We start from the raw sequence: 22,079 nt of genomic DNA on the forward strand, positions 1-22,079 counted from the left end.
CACTGAGAGATTCCCCAATAAAAAGTCACCATCCCTTTCCCAGTGGCTTCCCAGGAGACCCATCTCTGACACACGACATCTAAATGTAACATGATCCTAGATTTGGGGGAGGGGGGGTTGCTATAAAGAACAACATTGGAATAACTGGTAAAAATTGAATATAAGAATATATCCATTGTATATGCTATAAGAGATGATAGCATTGTATCAAAGGTACAATTCTGAATGGGGTTGTCATTCTGTGTTTATGTAACAAGATACCCATATTCTTAGGGGATACATATGCAAGTATTTAAGAGTAAAGGGGACTGGGTGATTCTGATGTGTCCATGAAGGTTCATCACTTGTAACAAGTGTCCCACTCTCCCACTCTGCTGGGGGATATTGGTAGTGGGCAAGGCTGTGTGGCTGGGGGAGGGGGAGGAGGCGGCGGGGGGGCGGTATACAGGAAATCTCTTGGCTTCTGCCCAGTTATCTGCAACATGCACTCAAATGGCTCAGTAATAATGATACTGATACATAGAGAATGAGGAGCAAATGTGGTGATTTTCAGGATGAAGGATATGAGAGAGTTCTTTGTGTTTCAAAAGATTTCAAAATAAAATATTTTAAAAATAAAAATAAAGCATAGACTTTGGAAAACGGGTAGTTAGAACCTAGTCAGACAACTTACAAGCTGTGTGACCTTGGGCAAATTTTTTCAACTCTCTGAGCCTCTATGTTCTTATCTAGAAAAGAAGGCTTATGACCTCTGCCCACCCAGCCTACCTCTAGGTGTTACAGTAGAAGTCAGATAAAAGGAGGGAAGGGCCCTTAATGTGCAGGTGTGATAAGCAACTTTCTCCAGAGAAACTGAACAGTGAAAATGAACACATAAAGGGAAACCTCATTTTAAGTGGAGTCAGGAGACCAGAAGGGGGCGCTCTCACACACCTCAAGTACCACTGTAATTCAGTCATAGGAAAGACAGTCAATCAACAGACCCCAACAAGAAGCATCAACAGGAAAAAACTGTCGATGACAGGCCTGGACAGGAAAGATGTACATTGCATGTCTTGGAGGAAACCGACTACCCCAGCAACTAAGCCAATCACCTGTCATCAGCCTGAATTCTTGCTTTTCTCCAATGGACTCTCATTCAAAACAACCCCTCCCAACTTCCTCCTTTGTCTCTATAAAATAATGTTCCTCTTCTTTGTTTGTTGGACTTGCCTATGGCTTATGCTGTAGCCTGCTTGTCCCAAATTGAAATTCTTTGCTGTTCCTGAATAAAGCCATTTTACTGGTAAAATAACTGGCTGTTTTACTTTTGAGGTTAACAGAACTATAGGTTTTATAGATCTAGATTTAGAGAAAGATTTGTTTTAAGGAATTGGCTTGTGCCATTGCAGGGGCCAGCAAGTCCAATTTCTGCAGGGTAGGCTGGCCGGCTGGAAACCCAGGGAAGCATCTGCTGGTAGAGTTCCTTCTTCCTTGGGGGAGATCAGGCCTTTTTCTTTTTTCTTTTTTTTTTTAATTGATATTTTTGGCTGCATTGGGTCCTTGTTGCTGCTCGCAAGCTTTCTCTAGTTGCGGCGAGCAGGGGCTATTCTTCATTGTGGTGCACAGGGTTCTCATTGTGGTGGCTTCTCTTGTTGCGGAACACAGGCTCTAGGCGCACAGGCTCAGTAGTTGCAGCACGTGGGCTCAGTAGTTGCAGCACGCAGGCTCTAGAGCGCAGGCTCAGTAGTGTGGCGCATGGGCTTAGCTGCTCTGCAGCATGTGGGATCTTCCTAGACCAGGGCTCGAACCCGTGTCCCCTGCATTGGCAGGCAGATTCTTAACCACTGTGCCACCAAGGAAGTCCCCAGGCTTTTTTCTATTCATGCCTTCACCTGATTGGATGAGGCCCACCCACATTATAGAGAGTAATCTGCTTTCCTTGAAGTTTATTGATTTAAATGTTGATCTCATCTCAAAAATACCTTCAAAAAAAGATCTAGAAGACTGTTTGACCAAATATCTGAGTACCATGGTCCTAGCCAAGTTGACACAAAATTAATCATCACAACAGAGAAGGGGGTCTGCTTCTGTCCCACCTTGGAGATGTTTGCCTTCTGTGTTACAGAGGAAGCCAGTGGGAGCTGCCTGGGAGTTGCATTTTCATGGTCCTGGACACAAGAGTTGCACGTCTGTCTCCCCTCTGGCCTGTGTGCTCCTGGGCCTGTTTTCCTTCCTTGCTGGGTGGGGTAAGTGCCCGATGAAACCTGGCAGGTGTCCATGTGTGTGCTGAGGAACTGGGCACACAGACACAGACCTCTTGGGACCTGTGTTTGCTCGGTGGCAGAACTAAAACCCGAGTGGCTGAGCCCTTGCCTTGCTGTGTGTCCCTGAACAAGTCAGCGCCCTCTCTGGGTCTCTTTCTCCTCGCTGTTCTCATTAACTTTGAGTTCCCAGGCCATTGGGAACAGGGAGAAGGGGAAAGAGCCTCAAAAGATGACCTCTGAGAAAATAATCTAAAAAAACTATATATAGATATAACTGAATCACTTTGCTGTATACCTGAAGCTAACACAATATTGTAAATCAGCTATACTTCAATTAAAAAAACAAGAAAAACAAAAAAAGAAAAAAGATGACCGTTGGCCCCCTATGAAGTTATTTGCTTAACAAACACTTTACAGCTCTAGCCATGTGCCAGGTCCTGTTCTAAGCACTTTGCAAGTCTTTAATCCTTGCATTAAGCCTGTGAGACAGGTACCATTATTATCCCCATTTTATAGATGGGGAAATCAAGGCACAAAAAGGACTGGCAATGTGCTCAAGGACACAGATGTCGCATGTATCAAGCCCTCATAGTCCAGCTCCAGAGGCTGCATTTTTTTTTTTTTTTTTTTTTGCAGTACGCGGGCCTCTCACTGTCATGGCCTCTCCCGTTGTGGAGCACAGGCTCCGGACGCACAGGCTCAGCGGCCATGGCTCACGGGCCCAGCCGCTCCGCGGCACGTGGGATCTTCCCAGACCGGGGCATGAACCCGCGTCCCCTGCATCGGCAGGCGGACTCTCAACCACTGCGCCACCAGGGAGGCCCTGGAGGCTGCATTTTTAACCGCCAGTATTCCTTGAGAGCAGCTGAAAGGCTGATCATCACAGCTTGGGGGAGGGCAAAACCCTGGATTGAGGCAGCCGGCTGGGAACGTTCTGTGAGTTTCCTTTTCCCCAGACATGAGTTTCGGTTTCAGTCTCCGGGCATAGGAGTTCCTCATTCTCTTCTGCCTCCAGCTCTGCCATTAGCTGTCATCTCAGCAGCCAGCCAGAGCAATGGGAAACTGGGAGTCCCATCTCTGCGAACGGCCTGCCCAGAAACTGGGTGAGTTTACCCAGGACAACCTGAGGCCCTTTGAAGACTGTCAGAAACAGATCGACCAGACCGTGGACACCATCTGTGCAGTCCTGCAGGAAGCTGAGCAGTTCCCCCTGGTGACCGGTGTGGCCAAAGTGAGTAGAAGGCTGGGGTCAGGGCTTCTGGGACCCAGAAGGCAGAGCGACTTGGTGCTGAGCACCTACCGTGTGCCGGGCCCTGGGCACACAAGAGACCATCTTGTCTAGCCCCACACTCGTGTGAGATGGTGGGATATGGTGTAGAGTTTAGTAGTACAGGTTGGGGAGCCGGTTCTACCCCTTACTACTGTGTGACCCAGGGCAGGTTGTTTAACCTCTCTGTGCCTCAGTATCTGAATTTGTAAAATGGGAGAGAAATAATACTCATTGCAAAGTGTTATGAGGCTTAAGCACATATGTTCTTGCACAGGGCTTGGTACCAAGTTAGTGCAGTAAATTAGCTGTGGTTACTCTTATTGTTTTTATTCTCCCCGTCTTACAGGGGAGTAAACTGAGTCTACAAGACTTCAGTAAAACTACCCAAGGATGCTCTGTGTCTTCTCAACAGCAAGGGGTGGGGAGCTGTCATCAGTTAGAAATATTTGGTGCTATGGGCACAAACCCCAGGGTTGAGCCTGAAGATTCTGGACCTTTGGGGAAGAAAGGGTGCTGGGAAGGGGCCAGGACCCTAGGGTGGGGAGGGGCTTACGGATGCCCACCACAAACCCCATGCTCTCCGGCACCGGAATCCCACTTCTCTGTAGTTACAGTGCTTTCTGGCCTCTGCCCTTACACACACCCACTAGCCCTAGCAGTAAAGATACCTAGACACTTGGTGTCTCCTACCTTGGCCCAGATGAGGAAACTGAAGCGTGGAGAAGTTATTTAATAGTTGGCATCTGACCTGGGATTTTAAGCTCAGGTAATCTGTTTGGGAGCATGCACCATTAACCACTATACCATCCTACCTCTCAATATTGTTAACTTTTTTCTAATTAAAATATTAATAATACATACAAAAAGTGCACTGATCTAAGTGTACAGCCTGATGGACTGCCACAAACAACATACATGTGTAACCTACACCCAGATCAAGAAATAAAATATTCCCACCCCCGACCCAAGAGCCCCTGAACCCCCCATCCAGTCGCTACCCCCAACCCCAGGCAACCACTCTCCTGACTTCTGACAGCATAGCATAGATTAGTTTTGCCTATTTTTAAACTTTGTATAGAGTGACCAACCATCCCAGTTTGCCCGGGACTGAAGGGTTTTCTGGGACATGGGCCTCTTGGTGCTAAAACTGAGCATGTCCAGGGTAAACCAGACAGGTTGGTCACCCTGTATAAAAGAAATCACGCACTGTGTGGCTTTAGTGTGGGGGCTTTTTTGACCCATCTGTTGACGAAATTTATGTTGTTGTGTGCAGCTGTTGTTTATCATTTCATTGCTGTCATGTGTTCCCTGTATGAATACGCCACATTTGTCCATTCTACTACTGATGACCATTCGAGTTGCCTCCAGTTTGGGGCTCGTAGGAAAAGTGCTGCTATGGGGCTTCCCTGGTGGTGCAGTGGTTGAGAATCCACCTGCCAATGCAGGGGACATGGGTTCGAGCCCTGGTCCGGGAAGATCCCACATGCCGCGGAGCAACTAAGCCCGTGTGCCACAACGACGGAGCCTGCGCTCTAGAGCCCGTGAGCCACAACTACTGAGCCCACGTGCCACAGCTACTGAAGCCCACGTGCCTAGAGCCCGTGCTGCACAATGAGAGAAGCTACCGCAATGAGAAGCTGGTGCACCACAAGGAAGAGTAGCCCCCGCTCGCCGCAACTGGAGAAAGCCCCCGTGCGCAGCAACAAAGACCCAACACAGCCAAAAATAATAAATAGATAATACAATAAATAAATTTATTTTTTAAAAAAGTGCTGCTATGGGTATCCTGATTCAGTTCTTTGGGTGGACAAATGAACATCTGCCACTCCGCTTTTAGACTATGTTGACATCTGGGGCTTTTGCTTGAGGTGAGAAATATTTCTGCCTGTCGGGGTGCCCTGTGACCCCAAAGGGTTCAGAGTCTCACATCCACTTCTCTGTTGCTGGCAGAGTGGCTCCTATGGCCGGAGAATGGTCTTGAGGGGCAACTCCGATTGGTACCCTCGTCATCTTCATCGGTGGCCTTGAACAATTCCAGGGTCAGAAAAAAAGCCAACATGACCTCCTCAGCAAAAATCTGGGCACAGTTGAAACGCTGTGAGCTCACGATGAAGCTGGCAGCCAAGTGGAGATCCAGAGCATCAGTGGCAAGCTCACCATCCAGCTGTCCACAGAACAGCAGAGCATCACTTTCGAGTTGCTGCCCGCCTTCAACGCTCTGGGTGAGCCCCCCCGTGTGTGGGGGTGTGTGTGTGTGGAGGTTCAGGTCTGGAGGGGCTTGTCAAGAGAGCAAAGCCAGAAAAAAGGGGTGGTAGATAGCCTGGCATCTGAATAAATACCACTGGTGCTTTCCAAAATGAGGGACCGTAGACTTTCCCTCCTTCCTCTCTTTCCCTCTCTCTCTTTCTCTCTCTCTCTTCCTTCCTTTCTTTCTTCCTTTCCTTTCTTTCTTTTCTCACTGTGTGGCATGCAGGATCTTAGTTCCCCTACCAGGGATGGAACCTGCACCCCTGCAGTGGAAGTGCGGAGTCTTAACCACTGGACCACCAGGAAAGCCCCGAGAGACTGTTGACTTTCAAACAAGGAGATTCCTCCTACCCTGAGCTTACTCTCTTCTGTAGAATTTCTCCCTTATCTCCTAGTTGACTTTGGAGGAAATGTTCTAGACTCTGGAGTAGAGCATCTCAAACTGTGACACGCACACAAAGCACCTGAGAAACTTGTTTAAAATGCAGGTTCTGATTCAGGAAACTGGGGTCCAGGATTCTATACTTCTAACCAGTGCCATGATATTGCTGCTCTTCTGTGGACTACACTGGAGGATTTAGACTAGAATAAATGCTGGTTCGAGGTAGAGGATGGGGCAAACATCTGGGAAAAGTTCAGCTGGAGCAGGTATTTGGAATGTGCCTCTAATCAGGTCAACATCAAGGCAAACATCTTCCATGGGCAACTGTTTGGATGGATGGATGGATGGTTGACTGGATAGATGCATGGATGGTTGATTGAATGGGTGAGACTAAGCATAGTCACAGCTTAGTCTCAAGCATAGGTACATATATTATCACAAACGTAAATACCAGAGCTGGAATTCAACCCCTCATTAAACAAGTGAGGGGCTTCCCTGGTGGCGCAGTGGTTGAGAGTCCGCCTGCCGATGCAGGGGACATGGGTTCATACCCCGGTCCGGGAAGATCCCACATGCCGCGGAGCGGCTGGGCCCGTGAGCCATGGCCGCTAAGCCTGCGCGTCCGGAGCCTGTGCTCCGCAACGGGAGAGGTCACAACAGTGAGAGGCCACGTACCGCAAAAACAAACAAACAAACAAACAAAAAAAGAAACAAGTGAGGAAGCAGAACGAAATGAATGTGTCCAGGGCCACACAGCCAGTTACTGACAGAACTAGAATAAAAGCCCAGGTCTTTTAAGCCCCAGGCCCAGTGCCTTCAAGGTGGACACACACACACACACACACACACACACACACACACACACACACCCTGACGACTTACATTCACAGAAAGGTGACCTAGTGCAGAGAAAAATGCACCAGTTTGCAAGGTAGGCAGACTTGAATTCTCATCCTGGTCTTACTACTAACCCACTTCTGCCAACTGTAAGATCAAGGCTAGAAACAGCTAACTTGCAGGACCCTTTAGGATGATAAGGGTTGAGTATACGTGCCTGACTCAAAGGAAGGCTGGACTCAAGGTGAAGAGACAGAGTGTGACTCAGAATTCCTAGGAAATCCTATGTTCTGTCCTCTGGTTCAGAGCACGGTGGCTGGAGATTAGGCCAGGGCGCCCTCTGCTGGCTGCACTCCATCTCGCAGAGAATGATGTGAGAACGAGAACTCAGCTCTTCCTCACATGTAGTACCGAGAAGCTGCCACCAGATTAGCGGCAGAGCTACACATTCCAAACAGATAACCTTTCCTAGACGGAAACGATAATGGTCGCTTTCTGAGAAAAGTAAACTACTGAGAATTTTAAAATTACTTTCTGTACTAAATATTAGCCTAACTACATTTATTATCTAGCAGGACAAGCCACCCTCACCTTTTATGCAAATGCACCAGTCCTCTTACAGATGAAGCAGTGAACGTGTGCTACCAAAACCACATCCAGCCGCCTTTGTGGGCTCACCCAGGCCAGGTTCCATGAAAACCAAAAGTTCTGTTTCTGTTTCACACCAGGCTTAAGTGAGAAGCCCAGCCCTCTGCACCTATCGAGAGTTCAAAAATATCCTTGGATATGGTGAAAGCCAGCCCCGGTGAGTTCTCAATCTGCTTCACTGAACTCCAGGAGAAGTTTTTTAGCAACCATCCCAGCAAGCTGAAGGATTTGATCCTCTTGGTAAAGTACTGGTGTCAAAAGGTAAACTTCAAATTGCATGTCTATTGCTATATCCGTTTCCCTTTTGCTGAGATAACTCACATTCGGTAAAGTACAACAATGTTAAGAATACAGCTCAGGGATTTCCTGGTGGTCCCATGGCTAAGATGCTGCCCTCGCAGTGCAGGGGGTGCTGGTTCCAACCCTGGTGGGAGAACGAAGATCCCACATGCCACGTGGGCAAAGAAAAAAAAAAAAAAAGAATACAGCTCAATGTGTTTTTTATAGCCTTTCAGGCAACACCCAGATCAAAATAGGACACATTTCCTGCGCTCCAGCAGGATGCCACTCCCAGTCCATGCTCCCCCCAAACAAACCACTCTACTAACATCTGGTACCACAAATTAGTTTCGCTTGTTTTTAAACTTGATGTCAATGGAATCATACTGCATGTACTTCGTGTTTGCCATCTTTTGCTCAATATTATGCCTGAGAGATTTGTCTGTGTTGTTGCAGGGAGTAGTGGCTCTTCATTGTTTTGTACTTATTCCATTGCATTAAGACACTGTACATGGATGCATTCTGCTGCTGAGGGACATGGGGTCATTCCCAAATTGGGGCTATTATGAATTAGGTTACAGTGGGTATTCCCTACATGTCTTTTTGTGAATTTAAGCAGTCATTCCTCTTGGGTAAATATGCAGGAGTGAGACTGCTGTTCTATAAGGTATACTTTATATATGTATGTGTGTGTGTGTATATATATAGATATATACACATATACACACACACACACCTTATATATATACACACATTACATATTTACCTTATCTGTGTATATATACATATATGAATATATATGTATATGTGTATACATATACACATGCATATATGAATAAATTTGTGGAATATATATATATATATATATATATTATAAACTTTAGTAAATACACCCCAAATAGTTTTCCCAAATGGTTGTACCAAATCATACTCCTGTCAGCAGTGTATGACAATTTCAGGTGCTCCACTTTTCTTATCAACACTGTTGTCAGTCCATCGAATTTTAGCCATGATATCATTTCAATCATTGACAGGGGACATTGACTTCCTATAGACTTCTAGTTTCATTTTTTTTTTTTTTGCGGTACGCGGACCTCTCACTGCTGTGACCTCTCCCGTTGCGGAGCACAGCTCCGGACGCGCAGGCTCAGCGGCCATGGCTATGGGCCCAGCCGCTCCGCAGCACGTGGGATCTTCCCAGACCGGGGCACGAACCCGCGTCCCCTGCATCGGCAGGTGGACTCTCAACCACTGCACCACCAGGGAGCCCGACTTCTAGTTTCTCAATTTCAGACCCCTGGCATGGGTGGAACTGGGTTCCAATTATCTGCTACACTTTTCTCCTTCCACAGTGCCAGGAAAAGCTGAAGGATTCATCCCTGCTGCCCCTGTATGCGCTGGAGCTGCTTACGGTCTATGCCTGGGAACAGGGGTGTGGAGCAGAAGACTCTGACATAACTGAGGCATCAAGACTGTTCTGGAGCTTATCAGGAAGCAGGAGCAGCTATGTGTCCTACTGGACAGTCACTACAACTTTGAGGATAAGACCGTCCGCAACATCCAGCTGGGCTACCTCCGATCCCCGAGGTACCAAGCTTCCCACGGCCCTCTCTCCTTACCTCTTTATCTACATGCTAGGCTGTACCCCCCTTAGAATGAGGTGCATCCCTGTCTTTCGCAGCCAAGCATGCACCAAAAGAATGCCAGCAGCAGTGGGTAGGGAGGCAAAGAGAGGTCTGTCTGAAAGAGGGACACTTCGATGCTTTTCACATTCTAAACCATTGTCACATTTTGTCCCAAAGCAAACACTTCCCCTCATAGAAGGAAGGGGCAAAGAGAGGAGGGGTCAGCAGAAAGAGGAGACCGTTTTATTAGGTTATGAATGGAACATGCCTGTAAAGCAGAGAACACTGGACACAGAGAACACCAGGACCAGAGAGGCTAGACATCTTCGACAGAGCACTTCAGCAATTGGGAGGAACTGCAGGAGGTAAAAATTCAGGTTTCCAGATGCCCAGTCCAGGCCTTTTGCCCCCAAGATGATTTCTTCTCCCAACTGATTTTTTTAAATCAAATTCATAGGCCAGTAATCTTGGATCCAACTGACCCAACCAGTAATGTGAGCAAAGATAACACCTGCTGGCAGCTGCTAAAACAAGAAGCTCAAACCTGGTTATCTTCTCTCAGGCTGAACGGACTGTCCTGGAATGTTCTGGTGAGAGGGCTTTCAATATAGCTCGTGTCCTGCTGCAGGCAGGGTCCTCCCGATACTCAGACTGCAGTCTTATCCAAGATCACTGTGAGTTGGTTTCCCAGAGGTGCCATGACAAAGCACCATGCACTGGTGGCTTAAAGCAACAGAAATTTACTCTTTCACAGTTTTGGGGGCTAGGAATCCAAGATCAAGACGTTGACAGGGCCATGCTCCCTCTGAAGGCTCTAGGGAAAAGTCCTTCCTCACCTCTTCCAGCTTCTGGTGGCCGTTCGCAGTCCGTGGCTTGTGGCAGCAACACTCCAATCTCTGCCTCTGTTGTCACATGGCCTTCTCTTGTGTGTCTTCACAATGTCCTCCCTCCAGGCATGTCTGTCTCTGTGTCTCTCTCCTCTTCTTACAAGGACACCAGCCGTACTGGATTAGGGACCACAGTAATGACCTCGTCTTAACTTGATTACCTGTTTGCAAAGACCCTTTTTCCACATAAGGTCACATTCATAGGGCCTAGAGGTTGGGACTTCAACATATCTTTTACAGGGACACAATTCAGTCTATAACACACCATTAGGGACCTCCCCTTCCATTAAAATTATAGTAATGTGCAAAATTGAACAAAGAGAAAAGGCGGGCACCTGCAGATGAGAGATTTCAATTAGTTTCTGCAAGAGAGAAAGCAGGTGAGAAGGTGGTGACAGATGAAATGGAGCAGAGCCCAAGAGACGTGGGTGGCAGTCACCCCTGCGGATGCTGGGACAACCTCTGAGCTCTGCTGAAGCAGGCGTTGGGGGCGAGAGCGAGAAGTGAGGCTGCAAATGGGAGAACTAATGAAGGGCCAGATGCATTGGTTTTTCCCCTCCCATCCCCCAAAGGAGAAGCACATCTATCAACACAAATTTGATTATATCTGCAAAGTCCCATTTTCCATATAGGGTAACATAGTCATAGAGCAGGACGTGGACTTTGGGCAGGGGTGGGGGGTGGATATCACTATTCTCCCTCCCACTAGCAAGAACTAAGCTGTCTCTGCAGACTGAGGCCTGACCAGAGCATGCAGAACAGGGAAGAAAAGATGCTCAGGTGAGGTGTCATGACCTGTGGTCCATGGAGCACATCCCATCTGATGTTTTCTACTGAAGAGGAGAGAACTTCACTTTTATGCAGATGTCAGACCCCATTTAGACATCAGAATAATGGTTTCCTTCCAAAAGTGACCACAGATACAAGGGAGTGAGCAGGTCCCACCCTCCACAGTCCCATTGGATTAGAGAACAGGTAACTGTCCCTTCAGACTGAACACACAGCCCCTCTGACTCCAGGACAGCCCTTCTCTTCAACACACTTAGACGGAACAGCATCCCCTGGTGTGGAGGGTTGAATAGTGTCCCGCAAAATTCATGTCCACCCGGATCCTCAGAATGTGACCTTCTTTGGAAGTAGGGTCTTTGCAAGTATTACCAGTTAAGAGGTCATCCTGGATCAGCGTGGACCCTGAATCCAATGACTGGCGCCCTTATAAGGAGACACACAGGGACACAGACACAGAAGGGAGAAAGCCACGTGACAAGAGAGGCAGGGGTCAGAGTGATGCAGCCACAAGCCAGGGAAGGCCGTGGACTGCCAGAAGCTGGAAGACACAGGAAGGATTTCCCCTAGAGCCTTGGAGGGAGCACGGCCCTGCCTACGCTTTGACTGCAGACGTCTAGAAACGCGATTTGTTACGGCCGTTCAGGGAAACCAATCCACCGGGGCACAGGGTGTTTAACAGAGGCTGATAGAACCTTGAAAAAGGAATAATGTGATCATCAGAAGTCAAAAATACCTGTAATAAATGGGAAAATAAGGAAAGAACAGAGCAGTACGAGAAGCCAAGAGGTGCTGGCCATGTGTGGACGATCCCGAGAACAGAAGTGGAAGCTAGACAGTAATTTGGAGCCAGGTCTTCACAGACCTGTTGGCAGAAGGATCCAGATCCCTTTTAGAGGGTAAGAGGAGCAACTAGGAGAGGTCCTGTTTCTGGGGGATCTTGGGTACCACCCGAAACTCTCTTGGGATACGTCAATGCAAGAACTCAGGATGACAAAGTACCAGCAGGAGAGTTGAGAGCAGGAAGGGAGAGGTGGGGGAGCAGAGCAGGCAGGGGAGGAAGCGGGGGGGTGGTGTGTGGGGGACAGGCGGCTGGCAGGGGGCGTCTCACAGGCGGCCTCCTTCCACAGCCTGCGCCGCTCTATGTGACCCCAGGGCCATCTTCTAGACAAGTTCATCAAGGACTTTCTCCAGCCCAACAGGACTTTCCTAGATCAGATCAAGAAAGCTGTTGACATCATCTGTAAGTTTCTTAAAGAAAATTGCGTTCGACATTCAAACTACAAAGTGTCAGAAGATTGTCAAGGTGAGCAATGGCCTTTCTCTTTGTTATTGGCGGGGACTAAGCTGTTCCTGTAACTCTGCAATGCTCGTGACCACTGGAAATGTGGAGGACAAAGGGTGAGGGAGGGAAGCAGGGGAGAATGGCAACCAGGACCCTGGTTTTCAGTGGAGGGTGCCGATGCACTGCTTACGTCATTCGCAATAGATTTTGGGGGGTGCACATTGTGTGGCCTGCGGCATCCTAGTTCCCCGAGCAGGGGCTGAGCCCGGCCCACGGCTGTGAACATGCCGAGTTCTAATCACAGTAGACTTCTGATCCTGCGTTAACCTCCGAGAGCTGCCGGCAACGCTCGCCGGTGCTTGGCTTGTGGTGCAACCCTCCAGTCTCTGCCTCCCTCTCCCCGTCCCCTTCTCCTCTGGGTCTTTCTTCTGTTCCCTTCTAAGAACACTTGTCATTGGGTTTAGGGCCCGCAGATCCCTAACTGAATCACATCTATAAAGACCCTTTTTCCAGATAACATCACATTCACACATGTTGCCAGCAGACATCTCTTTTTTTTGGGGGGGGGGGGGCCACCATTCAAACCACAGCAGATTCTAAGCTCCATGTGTATTAAATCAAAAAGTGACAGTCTTCCTAGTTTCAATTCATCCCATCAACTGAGCTAGAGATTCAGCAGATGGGGCCATTCTTGTCCAAGACTCCAAGGTCACGCGCTGACACACTTGCCTCTGTCTGTTGGCCGCCAACCAGATAACTGTGTGTCCAGGGTCACAAGAAGGGAGGGAGAAAAGTGCTGACCTGTGAGCAAAAACATTTGGCTGTGATGCAAAAAGAACAGATCTGTGTGCGTGCTGCCCTGGGACGGGTCTGGGGACCAGTGCCGACGTCCCACGCGCCATGAGTAAAATGTCTCACAAGGTTAATTTGAGGGAAAACAAGACTGGCTGTGTTCATGGCTCATGTTGTCCTCTCCTTCCCCAGCCTCTCATTAACATGAGAGAAAATAAATAAGAAACGTTAATGACACATCAAAGAAGAAAATAGGAAGAGAGCCTTTGGCCGATAAGAAGTTGCTTTCTATCTTCCTGAAGTTGGTTGCAAGAATTGTCTGCTGAGGTGATGGGGGAGGTGCCACCTGGAGGATGCAGGGAGGGGGCTGTGGCCCGGGAGACCAGCTGCATGGATGAAGTGGCATGGACCAGGGATTAATGGAGCATCTGTGTACAGGAAGCTCCACTCCCTCCCCTCGCCTCCTAGCCACGTAGCCAGGCATTCGCTACCCATGGGGTAAAATAAACATTGCTTTTGCAGAAATCAAATGAGTTTTCTGGGGAAAAACCAGGAAAACATGCATGAGGGTTGATGCTCAGAGCAAATCCCACCAAGTTGTGGCATTGAGAGAGCTCCCTGCGAAGCTGGCTTCTCCCCGACTCACACTCAAAGAAGCCCATCGGCTAAGCAGCTGTGCCTTCAGGGAGAACTTCACAAACAGACAGAATGAACCTGTGTGCCTGCCTAAGCTGCCTCGTGCAGAGCTTGGGCAAGCCAGGGCCAGCGAGCTAAGAGTGGTTTACTTTTTTTTTTTTGCGGTACGCGGGCCTCTCACTGTTGTGGCCTCTCAGGCCAGCACAGGCTTCGGACGCGCAAGGCTCAGCAGCCATGGCTCACGGGCCCAGCCGGTCCGCGGCATGTGGGATCTTCCCGGACCAGGGCACGAACCCGTGTCCCCTGCATCGGCAGGCAGACTCTCAACCACTGCAGCTACCAGGGAAGCCCCGGTTTTACATTTTTACATGGTTGAAGAAGAAGAAGGAGAAGAAGGGAGAGGAGGAAGAGGAAGGGGAAAAGGAGGAGGATGCGGGGGAGAAAGTGAGGAGCGGGAAGTAGAAGCTTATGTGGCAGAGACACACGTAGCCCACAAAGCCTAAAATATGTATCAGCTAACACTTTACGGAAAGTTTGCCGACCCCTGCATCTAAATGATGAATATTCATCCAATGGTCCCCAGATTGCAGGAGGGAAGCGATGACGTCAGGCTTGGCTTAGTTTGATTTATTTCAGGTCACAGAAATTCAAATAAAGCTACATACTCTTTTTTGTCTGTTTGTCCAGAGTATACTGTAGATGGACATCTTGAGGACTGTATTTCATAAGATCAAGTATGCAGAGGGATCTGGATAGTGTCTAACAGAGCACATTCATCTGATATTGATACCGTGCCTTGTGTTTAAAATTTGCTCATTGTGTATTGATCCATTCGAGTTCTGTTTTATCTAGGGGGGAAATTTTAGATTTTCACTATTGAGGATTTTTTTTTCTCACCATGGTCTCTTTTTAAAATTTATTTATGTTTATTGAAGTATAGTTGCTGTACAATATTATATAAGTTACAGGTGTACGGTATAGTGATTCACAATTTTTAAAGGTTATACTCCATTTATAGTTATTATAAAATATTGGCTCTATACCCCATGTTGTACCATATAACCTTGTAGCTTATTTTACTGCTAATAGTCTATACCTCTTACGTCCCCACCCTTGTAGTGCCCCTCCCCACTTCCCTCTCCCCACTGTAACCACTAGTTTGTTCTCCATGTCTGTGAGTCTGTAAAGCTACGTTAGTCTTTACCAGAAATCTTTAGGAAGTTGACTTGAGAAGCAGGTCATTTATAACTAGCCCATCCATTGTTTGTGGGCAAATTCACACATCAAATGACATGAGATGAGCCACCTTTGGAACCAGATGATTCTATTTGTTTGGAAAATGAAACACTCTGCTTCGGAATCAGCCCTAGCTGGAGACTCGAACATGGCACCGCTCCCGGCAACCTCATTAATTAGCCCAACGGGCGCCAGCCCATGGGGGTGAGGGCTCAGGCTCTAGAAAATGCTGTATCTCCAGTTGCCTTTGCTTCCCTAGGGGGCGGGGGGGGGGGGGCGGTGGTGGTCAACCGCCAAAGGCACGGCTCTGAAGAGCGGTTCCCATGCCGACCTTGTTGTGTTCGCGGACCCGCTGAAAAGCTACACCTCCCAGGAAAACGAGAGATGCAACATCATCAAGGAAATCCACAAGCAACTGGAAGCCTGTCAGCAGAAGGATTTTGAAGTGAAGTTTGAGATTTCAAAATGGAAGGCTCCCCGGGTGCTGAGCTTAACTCTGAAATCCAAAGTCCTCAAGTAAAGTGTTGACTTTGAAGTGCTGCCTGCGTTTAATGCCCTAGGTAAGACTCCTAAGATTTGAGCTTCTGGAAGAGGAAGAGGGATTCTGGTGTGATGGGGGGAGGGGAGGGAAAGTCACGTGACTTACTGATCGGACCTGGTCCAGTGCCCCAACAGGTGGCATTCATAATGACAGCAATACCTTACACCTGTATACATTTTCATTCTTGTTTATTTTATCCCTACCACGGCCAGAACCCACATCTTATACTCCCATGGTGTCATTCACAACATCTCTCAAAGAATGGGGTACACAGGAAGTCAGTACACATTTATAGATAAAATGCCTCAAGTAGTAGGGAAGGAAATGAAAAAACAGACTGTGGGAGAAATTCTGAGGCAAAGACAGGAAATCTGGGTGTTCGCCTTCCATCTTAGGCAAAAAACTCCTTTAGAAATTCAATTCGTGAGTGACAGATACACAATGGTGTATTAAAAGAAACCAAGGAAGGGCTTCCCTGGTGGCGCAGTGGTTGGGAGTCCGCCTGCCGATGCAGGGGACACGGGTTCGGTGCCCCGGTCCGGGAGGATCCCACATACCCCGGAGCGGCTGGGCCCGTGGGCCCGTGGGCCATGGCCGCTGAGCCTGCACGTCCGGAGCCTGTGCTCCGCAACGGGAGAGGACACAACAGTGAGAGGCCCGCGTACCGCAAAAAAAAAAAACAAAAAAAAAAAAACCAAGGCTATTTCAGGCATTTTCCAAATCAAAATCAAGAAGACTCTGGTACCTTGCCTCTGAATGGTTCTTAGGGTCTTTAGAGAGGAAATGACAGTATATAGATAGGGGGTCAGCTAACTTTTTAAATAAAAGGCAAGATAGCAAATATTTTCAGCTTTAAGGACCATAAGGTATCTGTCACAACTGCTCAACTCTGCCTTTGCAGCTTGAAAACAGCCATAGACGATACATTATTAAGTGGGCGTGACTGTGTTCCGATGAAACTTTATTTACAAAAACAAGCAGGCGGCCAGATTTAGTCTGGGGGCCACAGTTGGCAAATTTCAGATCAGCACTGTCTAGAAGGCCTTTCTGGGATAACGAAAATGTCCTCTATCTGTGTTCTGTATCTACTGAGAGCTTGAAATGTTGCCAGTACGAGTAAGGAACTAAATTTCTCATTTGATTTTCCTTTAATGAGTTTGAATGCAAATAGCCACCTTGGCTGATGGCTACCCTGTTGGACAGTGCAGGTCTAGATAACGCTTTAATAATAAATACCACCTATACTCATATAAACCATGTAATTTTTAATATCTCATTACTCTGGAGATGCCCCCGATATCTTAGACATCAGTAATTCACATACACTAATAGAGTTCAAAATAATTTCCCAGAATTAAATTATAGTTGTCAACAGTGTTTTGAAATCTGTTACTTTCTATACAGATTAAAGCGTAATGTAAATTTCTTCCCCATGTTAGGTGAACTGAAGTCTGACTCTACACCCAGCCCCAGGATCTATGCTGACCTCATCTATTTGCATAAATCCTCAGACGCCCTGGGGGGAGAATTTTCTACCTGTTTCACGGAGCTACAGCGCAATTTCGTTTGCTCCCGGCCCACCAAACTGAAGGATTTGATTCGCCTGACTGGTACAAATGGGTACGACAGCTCTTGTCCTGGCCACCTGGTTATTATTTTTATCAGTACTCTGTGACCATGAAACCAGCACTTGTGCTCACTGTCTCCCATGCTGGGGGCTGGACCACATTACAGAATCTTCCCATGCCTAACCCTGAGTATCTTTGTGGAGTTCCCATCACTAACCCCACTGAGATGGGTCAGATGTAAGCATCTCCTCCCAACAAAGCTGCCACACATGGTTTATTTTGCTTTTTCTCTGACACCCAAAGAATTCTGCAGGAATCCAAGTTATCGTGCCTCCAAAGGGCAGATGAAGTTGGGATTTTCATGCCTGCAAGTCACCAGCATGGCTTATCTGCTGCTAGGTGTCCATAATTAATAGACACAGATGCTACCTCTTGGAAGGCAGGTTGAAGTGACAGGCAGCAGCAGGGGCTGCATTTTCTATACTGGTTCGCCTCCCTCCACTTCCATCCATCTTGCCACAGGGTAGTTTCTAAGTATTCTCATGACAGCAGACACCCAGCACGACAGCAGCTCTTTCAGGAGATGTCTCCTTTCTGTGTCCAGCTTCCTGAAACCCGAGGAGACTGAACCCTGTGGTTTCCACATCTACACCCAGCCCCAGGGTGCTCAGAGTGCTCAGGGCTGCAGGGTGACCTTGAGCAAGTCACTTCACTTCCCCATGACTTCAGCATAGCGACCTCTGCCCGCTGTGTAGGGATGCTGGGGGATCAGGAGTGAATGACGTAGGTGGAATGTCTGGCCCCATAATTAGCACACAGTGGGTCTTTAGTAAATGGTACTATGTTATAACTCTAGGACGGTACATACAGCCAAAGCACAACAAAGAAGCCTGCGTGGGCTGCCTTTAAGCTGCAAATTGACCCTTCCCAGACCAGTCCCAGCGCTGCGTCTCGAGACCTGGGTGCCCTACTGCGGCCCCAGCAGTCCTTCACGTGCACCCTCTAAGGCTCTTGCTACGCTCATTTCGCCTTCCTGCTTTAACCAGTACCGTCTGATGTTCCCACTCTTCCCTCAGCGTGGAAGCAAACTGAAGCAAAAGGGGCCTCTGCCCCCAAATATGCCTTGGAGCTGCTTACCATCTACGCCTGGGAGCAGGGGAGTGGGGCGCAGGATTTTGACACGGCTGAAGGTTTCCGGACGGTCCTGGAGTTGGTCACAAACGAGCAGGATCTCTGTGTCTTGTGGATGGTCAACTACAACTTTGATGACGAGATTGTGAGGAGCTTCCTCCTGACCCAGATCCAGAGAACCGGGTGCCCCAAACCTCAGCCCCCTCCATTTCTTAACCTGATTCCCTCCAACGCTATTTTGGTGACCTGAATTCACCTCCCGCGGGGTCCTGATCCATTATTCCTCCTGTGAAACTGAGAAGGGAATGTGCTGACCGTCAGAACCGCCCACAGTCTCCAGGGGTAAAATCCCAGGGAGGCAGGAGAAATGTCATCCAGGAGGAACAAAGAAGGAAGGACCAAGGTACCAGGTCCCTGAGTTGCTTTCATCTTTCAAGGTCAGAAGGAAAAGCATGGATTCATTAGCAGGTCTAAAAGGTGTGGAAGTTGGAAGTGTGTTCCTGAGAAGTAATGCTGTCATTCGGTGCTGGTGTATCCTGCAGGCTGTTTATTAGATCAGGTTTTATCTCCCCTTTCCAACCTCCATCCCACAAAACCTTTATCCTTCAAGAATAGGAAGGAATCTTAGTGTATCCACTCAGCACCAGCAGCAGGGAACCAAAACAGTGGAAGCAAAAGAAAAGAGAAGAGAGAAAAGAAAGAAACATTGAGAAAGAATAGAGGAGAAAAAAAAAAAAAGACAACAAGATACCCTGGCTTGCCTACCGTGGGTGTGACCTACTTGACAGTAGAGTTGATTAAATGATACATTATATTTCAGTTGCCCTAGCATGGAGAGATGTTTATAGAATGCCTTCATGTGTATAATAATGAAGAGCTTTCAAAACTTTTCTGACAAATATGATTTACTTCTAGGAAATCACTTTGAACTGTATTGGTACATTTGAATTACGGACATCTAAGCTAGAAAGACACATTGTTTTATTACAAAGAGTAGAATGGGCCCCCAATTCTGAGGCCACTGGTTCTAAAAAGCATGCCTCTGATGACTTCTAATCTCTCGTTTAGGCCTGTGATCTTGGACCCAGCCGATCTACTGGCGACGTGGGTGGAGGGGACCGTTGGTGTTGGCATCTTCTAGCAGAAGAAGCTACTGAATGGTTGCTGTCTCTCTGTTTCAGAGACGGGTCGGGTTGTCCCATACAATCATGGAAAGTGCCAGTGAGAATCATCTAAAGGAAGTGTCATCTGGAGATTACCCTGGGACAGGCTGAAATCAAAGAGCTTCCCTGCTATAGCAACTTGGGATTCACTCAGCCACAAATAACAGATAGCCCAACTCAGGAGCCTAAACGATTGGGTTTTTTCTTCCCATAACAAGAAATCCTAAGGCAGGCAACCTAGGACTCGCACAACAGCTCCACTGGACTTTCCCCTGGAGCAGATCATCTCCACCGTGGCACTTGGTATTGGGGGCTGGATCGTTCTTCGTGGTAGGGGCCGTCTTGGGTAGTGTTAAGTCTCTACCCACCAGATGCAGTAGCACCAACCTCGAGTGCAACAACCAAAAATGCCTCCAGACGAGACCAAGGGTCCCCTGGGGCACACTCATCCCCAGCTCTTCCTGGCTCCACCCTCTTTAGTCGTTCATTTGAGTCTTCGTGGCACTGAGAGTGGCTATTGCACCTCCAGGTGGCGGGTCCATGGTGAGGTTGGAGGAACAGAAAGGGGGAGGATACCCACCCAGGTATCTTATTAGAAGCCTCATCCAGCAAACTCTCTTACATTTCAAGTTGCAGCTACCTGTAACTGAAAAGTGGCTCCAAAAAGGGGGGTGAGAGTTGGGTCAGCCAACCAAGATACCTGCCACCAGGTATACTTGGTTCCCCCATCAGGTTCTCTGTCAACAAGTACCCAAAACTGTCCCTGGTAGTAGTCACCTTCTCAGATACACTTCCTTCTTTCTTTCTGGTTTTTTTTTTCTGTCTCTTTTAACCAATGGTTCTAACTGCTTGGATATGTATTATTCTCGCACATATATTTCTTTCTTTCTAGACAGTTCAGTCACCAGGAAGTTGGGGAGCGGGGATACATTCTATTGTCAGTGAGATGCACTTATTCAGAAGGTGTAGATTCCTGGAATAATAATGCTGGAAGAAACTTCTAGAGACCACCAGGCAATTGCTTTTTTTTTTTTTTTATGGTTAATAAACTACAGAATTTACAAACCCAAGCCTGAATGAACGGTATTACTCCACTTCATATTATCATTATTGGTATAACGTATTAGCCATGATTGATAGCAAAAATCATTGTATATAATAAATATTGTGCTTTATTTAGAAAGATGACTTATAAGCACTGCTGTAGGCCTGCTAGATAGGGCTTTGATTTTCTAATAATACTATTAAGTTATCTAATCTATTCAAAATAGCTTGACCCGATGGCCACAATCTATGTTTTTCAGATGACTGGTATGATTAGAAATTTGGCTTATGACTAAGGCACGCGGCTGTTTTCTAGGAAAAGTTATTCTCGTCGTCAGTGGGTCAGCCCACAAAGTTTATTTGTCCTCGCAAACACTGCCTGAAGCACAACGCCCCCTCTGCCCGCTCTGTTCGGCAGAAGAGGAGAGCGGAAATCCCACCATGTGCTTTATACCATGACTGGCCACATTCAGGCCCCTTGAGGAGGTGGTTCTGAGGAGCTAATCTCTGGTCCTCTTCCTTCTCTGTAATCTCATCTGAACAATTTAACGCACGTCCATGGCCTCCCCCACCCCTGACAGGCAGTTGCTTTTAAAGAATCGGTTCACTGTGTGAAAGAGTAGCCCATTCTTCTCTTGACGGCCCCCACTGCTCCTTCCCTCGCTTCTTCAACTCCTCTTGAAATCAAGACCTCCACGTCATTCGTAAAGTCTCACCTCGCCTTGCTGAAGTCTCGTTCCGTGTGTGACCTCCGTTATTAAAAACATTTGCTCTCGTCCAGGTTTATGTGCACGGCATTTGTCAACCATTCTGTATTTTCCCAATTACTAACTCCTTCCCTTTCCTTCAAGTCTTAGAAGAGGGATCTTTTCCCAAAGTGAAGCCCTTCACCTGCCCCTTTATTCCCATAATTCCATGATCTTTTGCTCTCACACACTTCCTCCGGAGCAGGAAGTCATCACCCGGAGAAGGGAGAAGGCTCAGCTGTTGTGCTGGGGGTGCTGGTCAGGAAAAGGGATCCTTCCCCAGGACTTGGCCATGGTGATGCCAGAATAATGGGAGAACAAGATAGCCAGTGGGTGACCCCTATGAGCTCTGACAGAGAGACGGGAAACTGCCACAAACCACAAGAGACCTGGGAAAGCAAGAAGGGGGTGTGGCAGGTGGAATAGTTACCCCCCAAAGATGTCTGCATCCTAATCCCTGGAACCTGTGAATATGTTACCTTACGTGGCAAAGGGACCTTGAAAATGTGATTAAGGATCTGGAGATGGGGAGATGATCCTGAGTTATTCAGGTGGGTTCAGGTGGGTCCAATCTAATGGCGCGAGCCCTTAAAAGCAGAGAAGCAGTCCCACCTGAAGTCGGAGAGATTCAGCTCAAGAAGAGGCAGGTGAGGGATCTGAGCCGTTGTTGCCGGCTCGAAGGGCCAAGTCAGGGAATGTTCTAGGCTTCTAGGAGCTGACAGCCACAAGG

At 47.8% G+C, this 22,079-nt stretch overlaps 1 protein-coding gene across 1 annotated transcript; it reads left to right on the forward strand.

Moving 5' to 3' along the window:
* The first annotated feature begins 3,189 nt into the window (after positions 1-3,189).
* Positions 3,190-21,350, forward strand: OAS2 (2'-5'-oligoadenylate synthetase 2). The gene is given in 15 exon segments (XM_032654070.1): positions 3,190-3,477; positions 5,467-5,511; positions 5,513-5,738; positions 7,719-7,891; positions 9,262-9,367; positions 9,370-9,496; positions 9,992-10,124; positions 12,338-12,361; positions 12,363-12,494; positions 15,398-15,716; positions 17,137-17,317; positions 18,122-18,320; positions 18,323-18,579; positions 19,465-19,487; positions 19,490-21,350. Coding segments are annotated over 15 exon segments (2,265 nt in total). The 5' UTR covers positions 3,190-3,300; the 3' UTR covers positions 19,633-21,350.
* Positions 21,351-22,079: the final 729 nt, after the last annotated feature.

Source organism: Phocoena sinus, chromosome 14 (assembly GCF_008692025.1).
Source record: "Phocoena sinus isolate mPhoSin1 chromosome 14, mPhoSin1.pri, whole genome shotgun sequence".
Lineage (NCBI taxonomy): Eukaryota > Metazoa > Chordata > Mammalia > Artiodactyla > Phocoenidae > Phocoena > Phocoena sinus.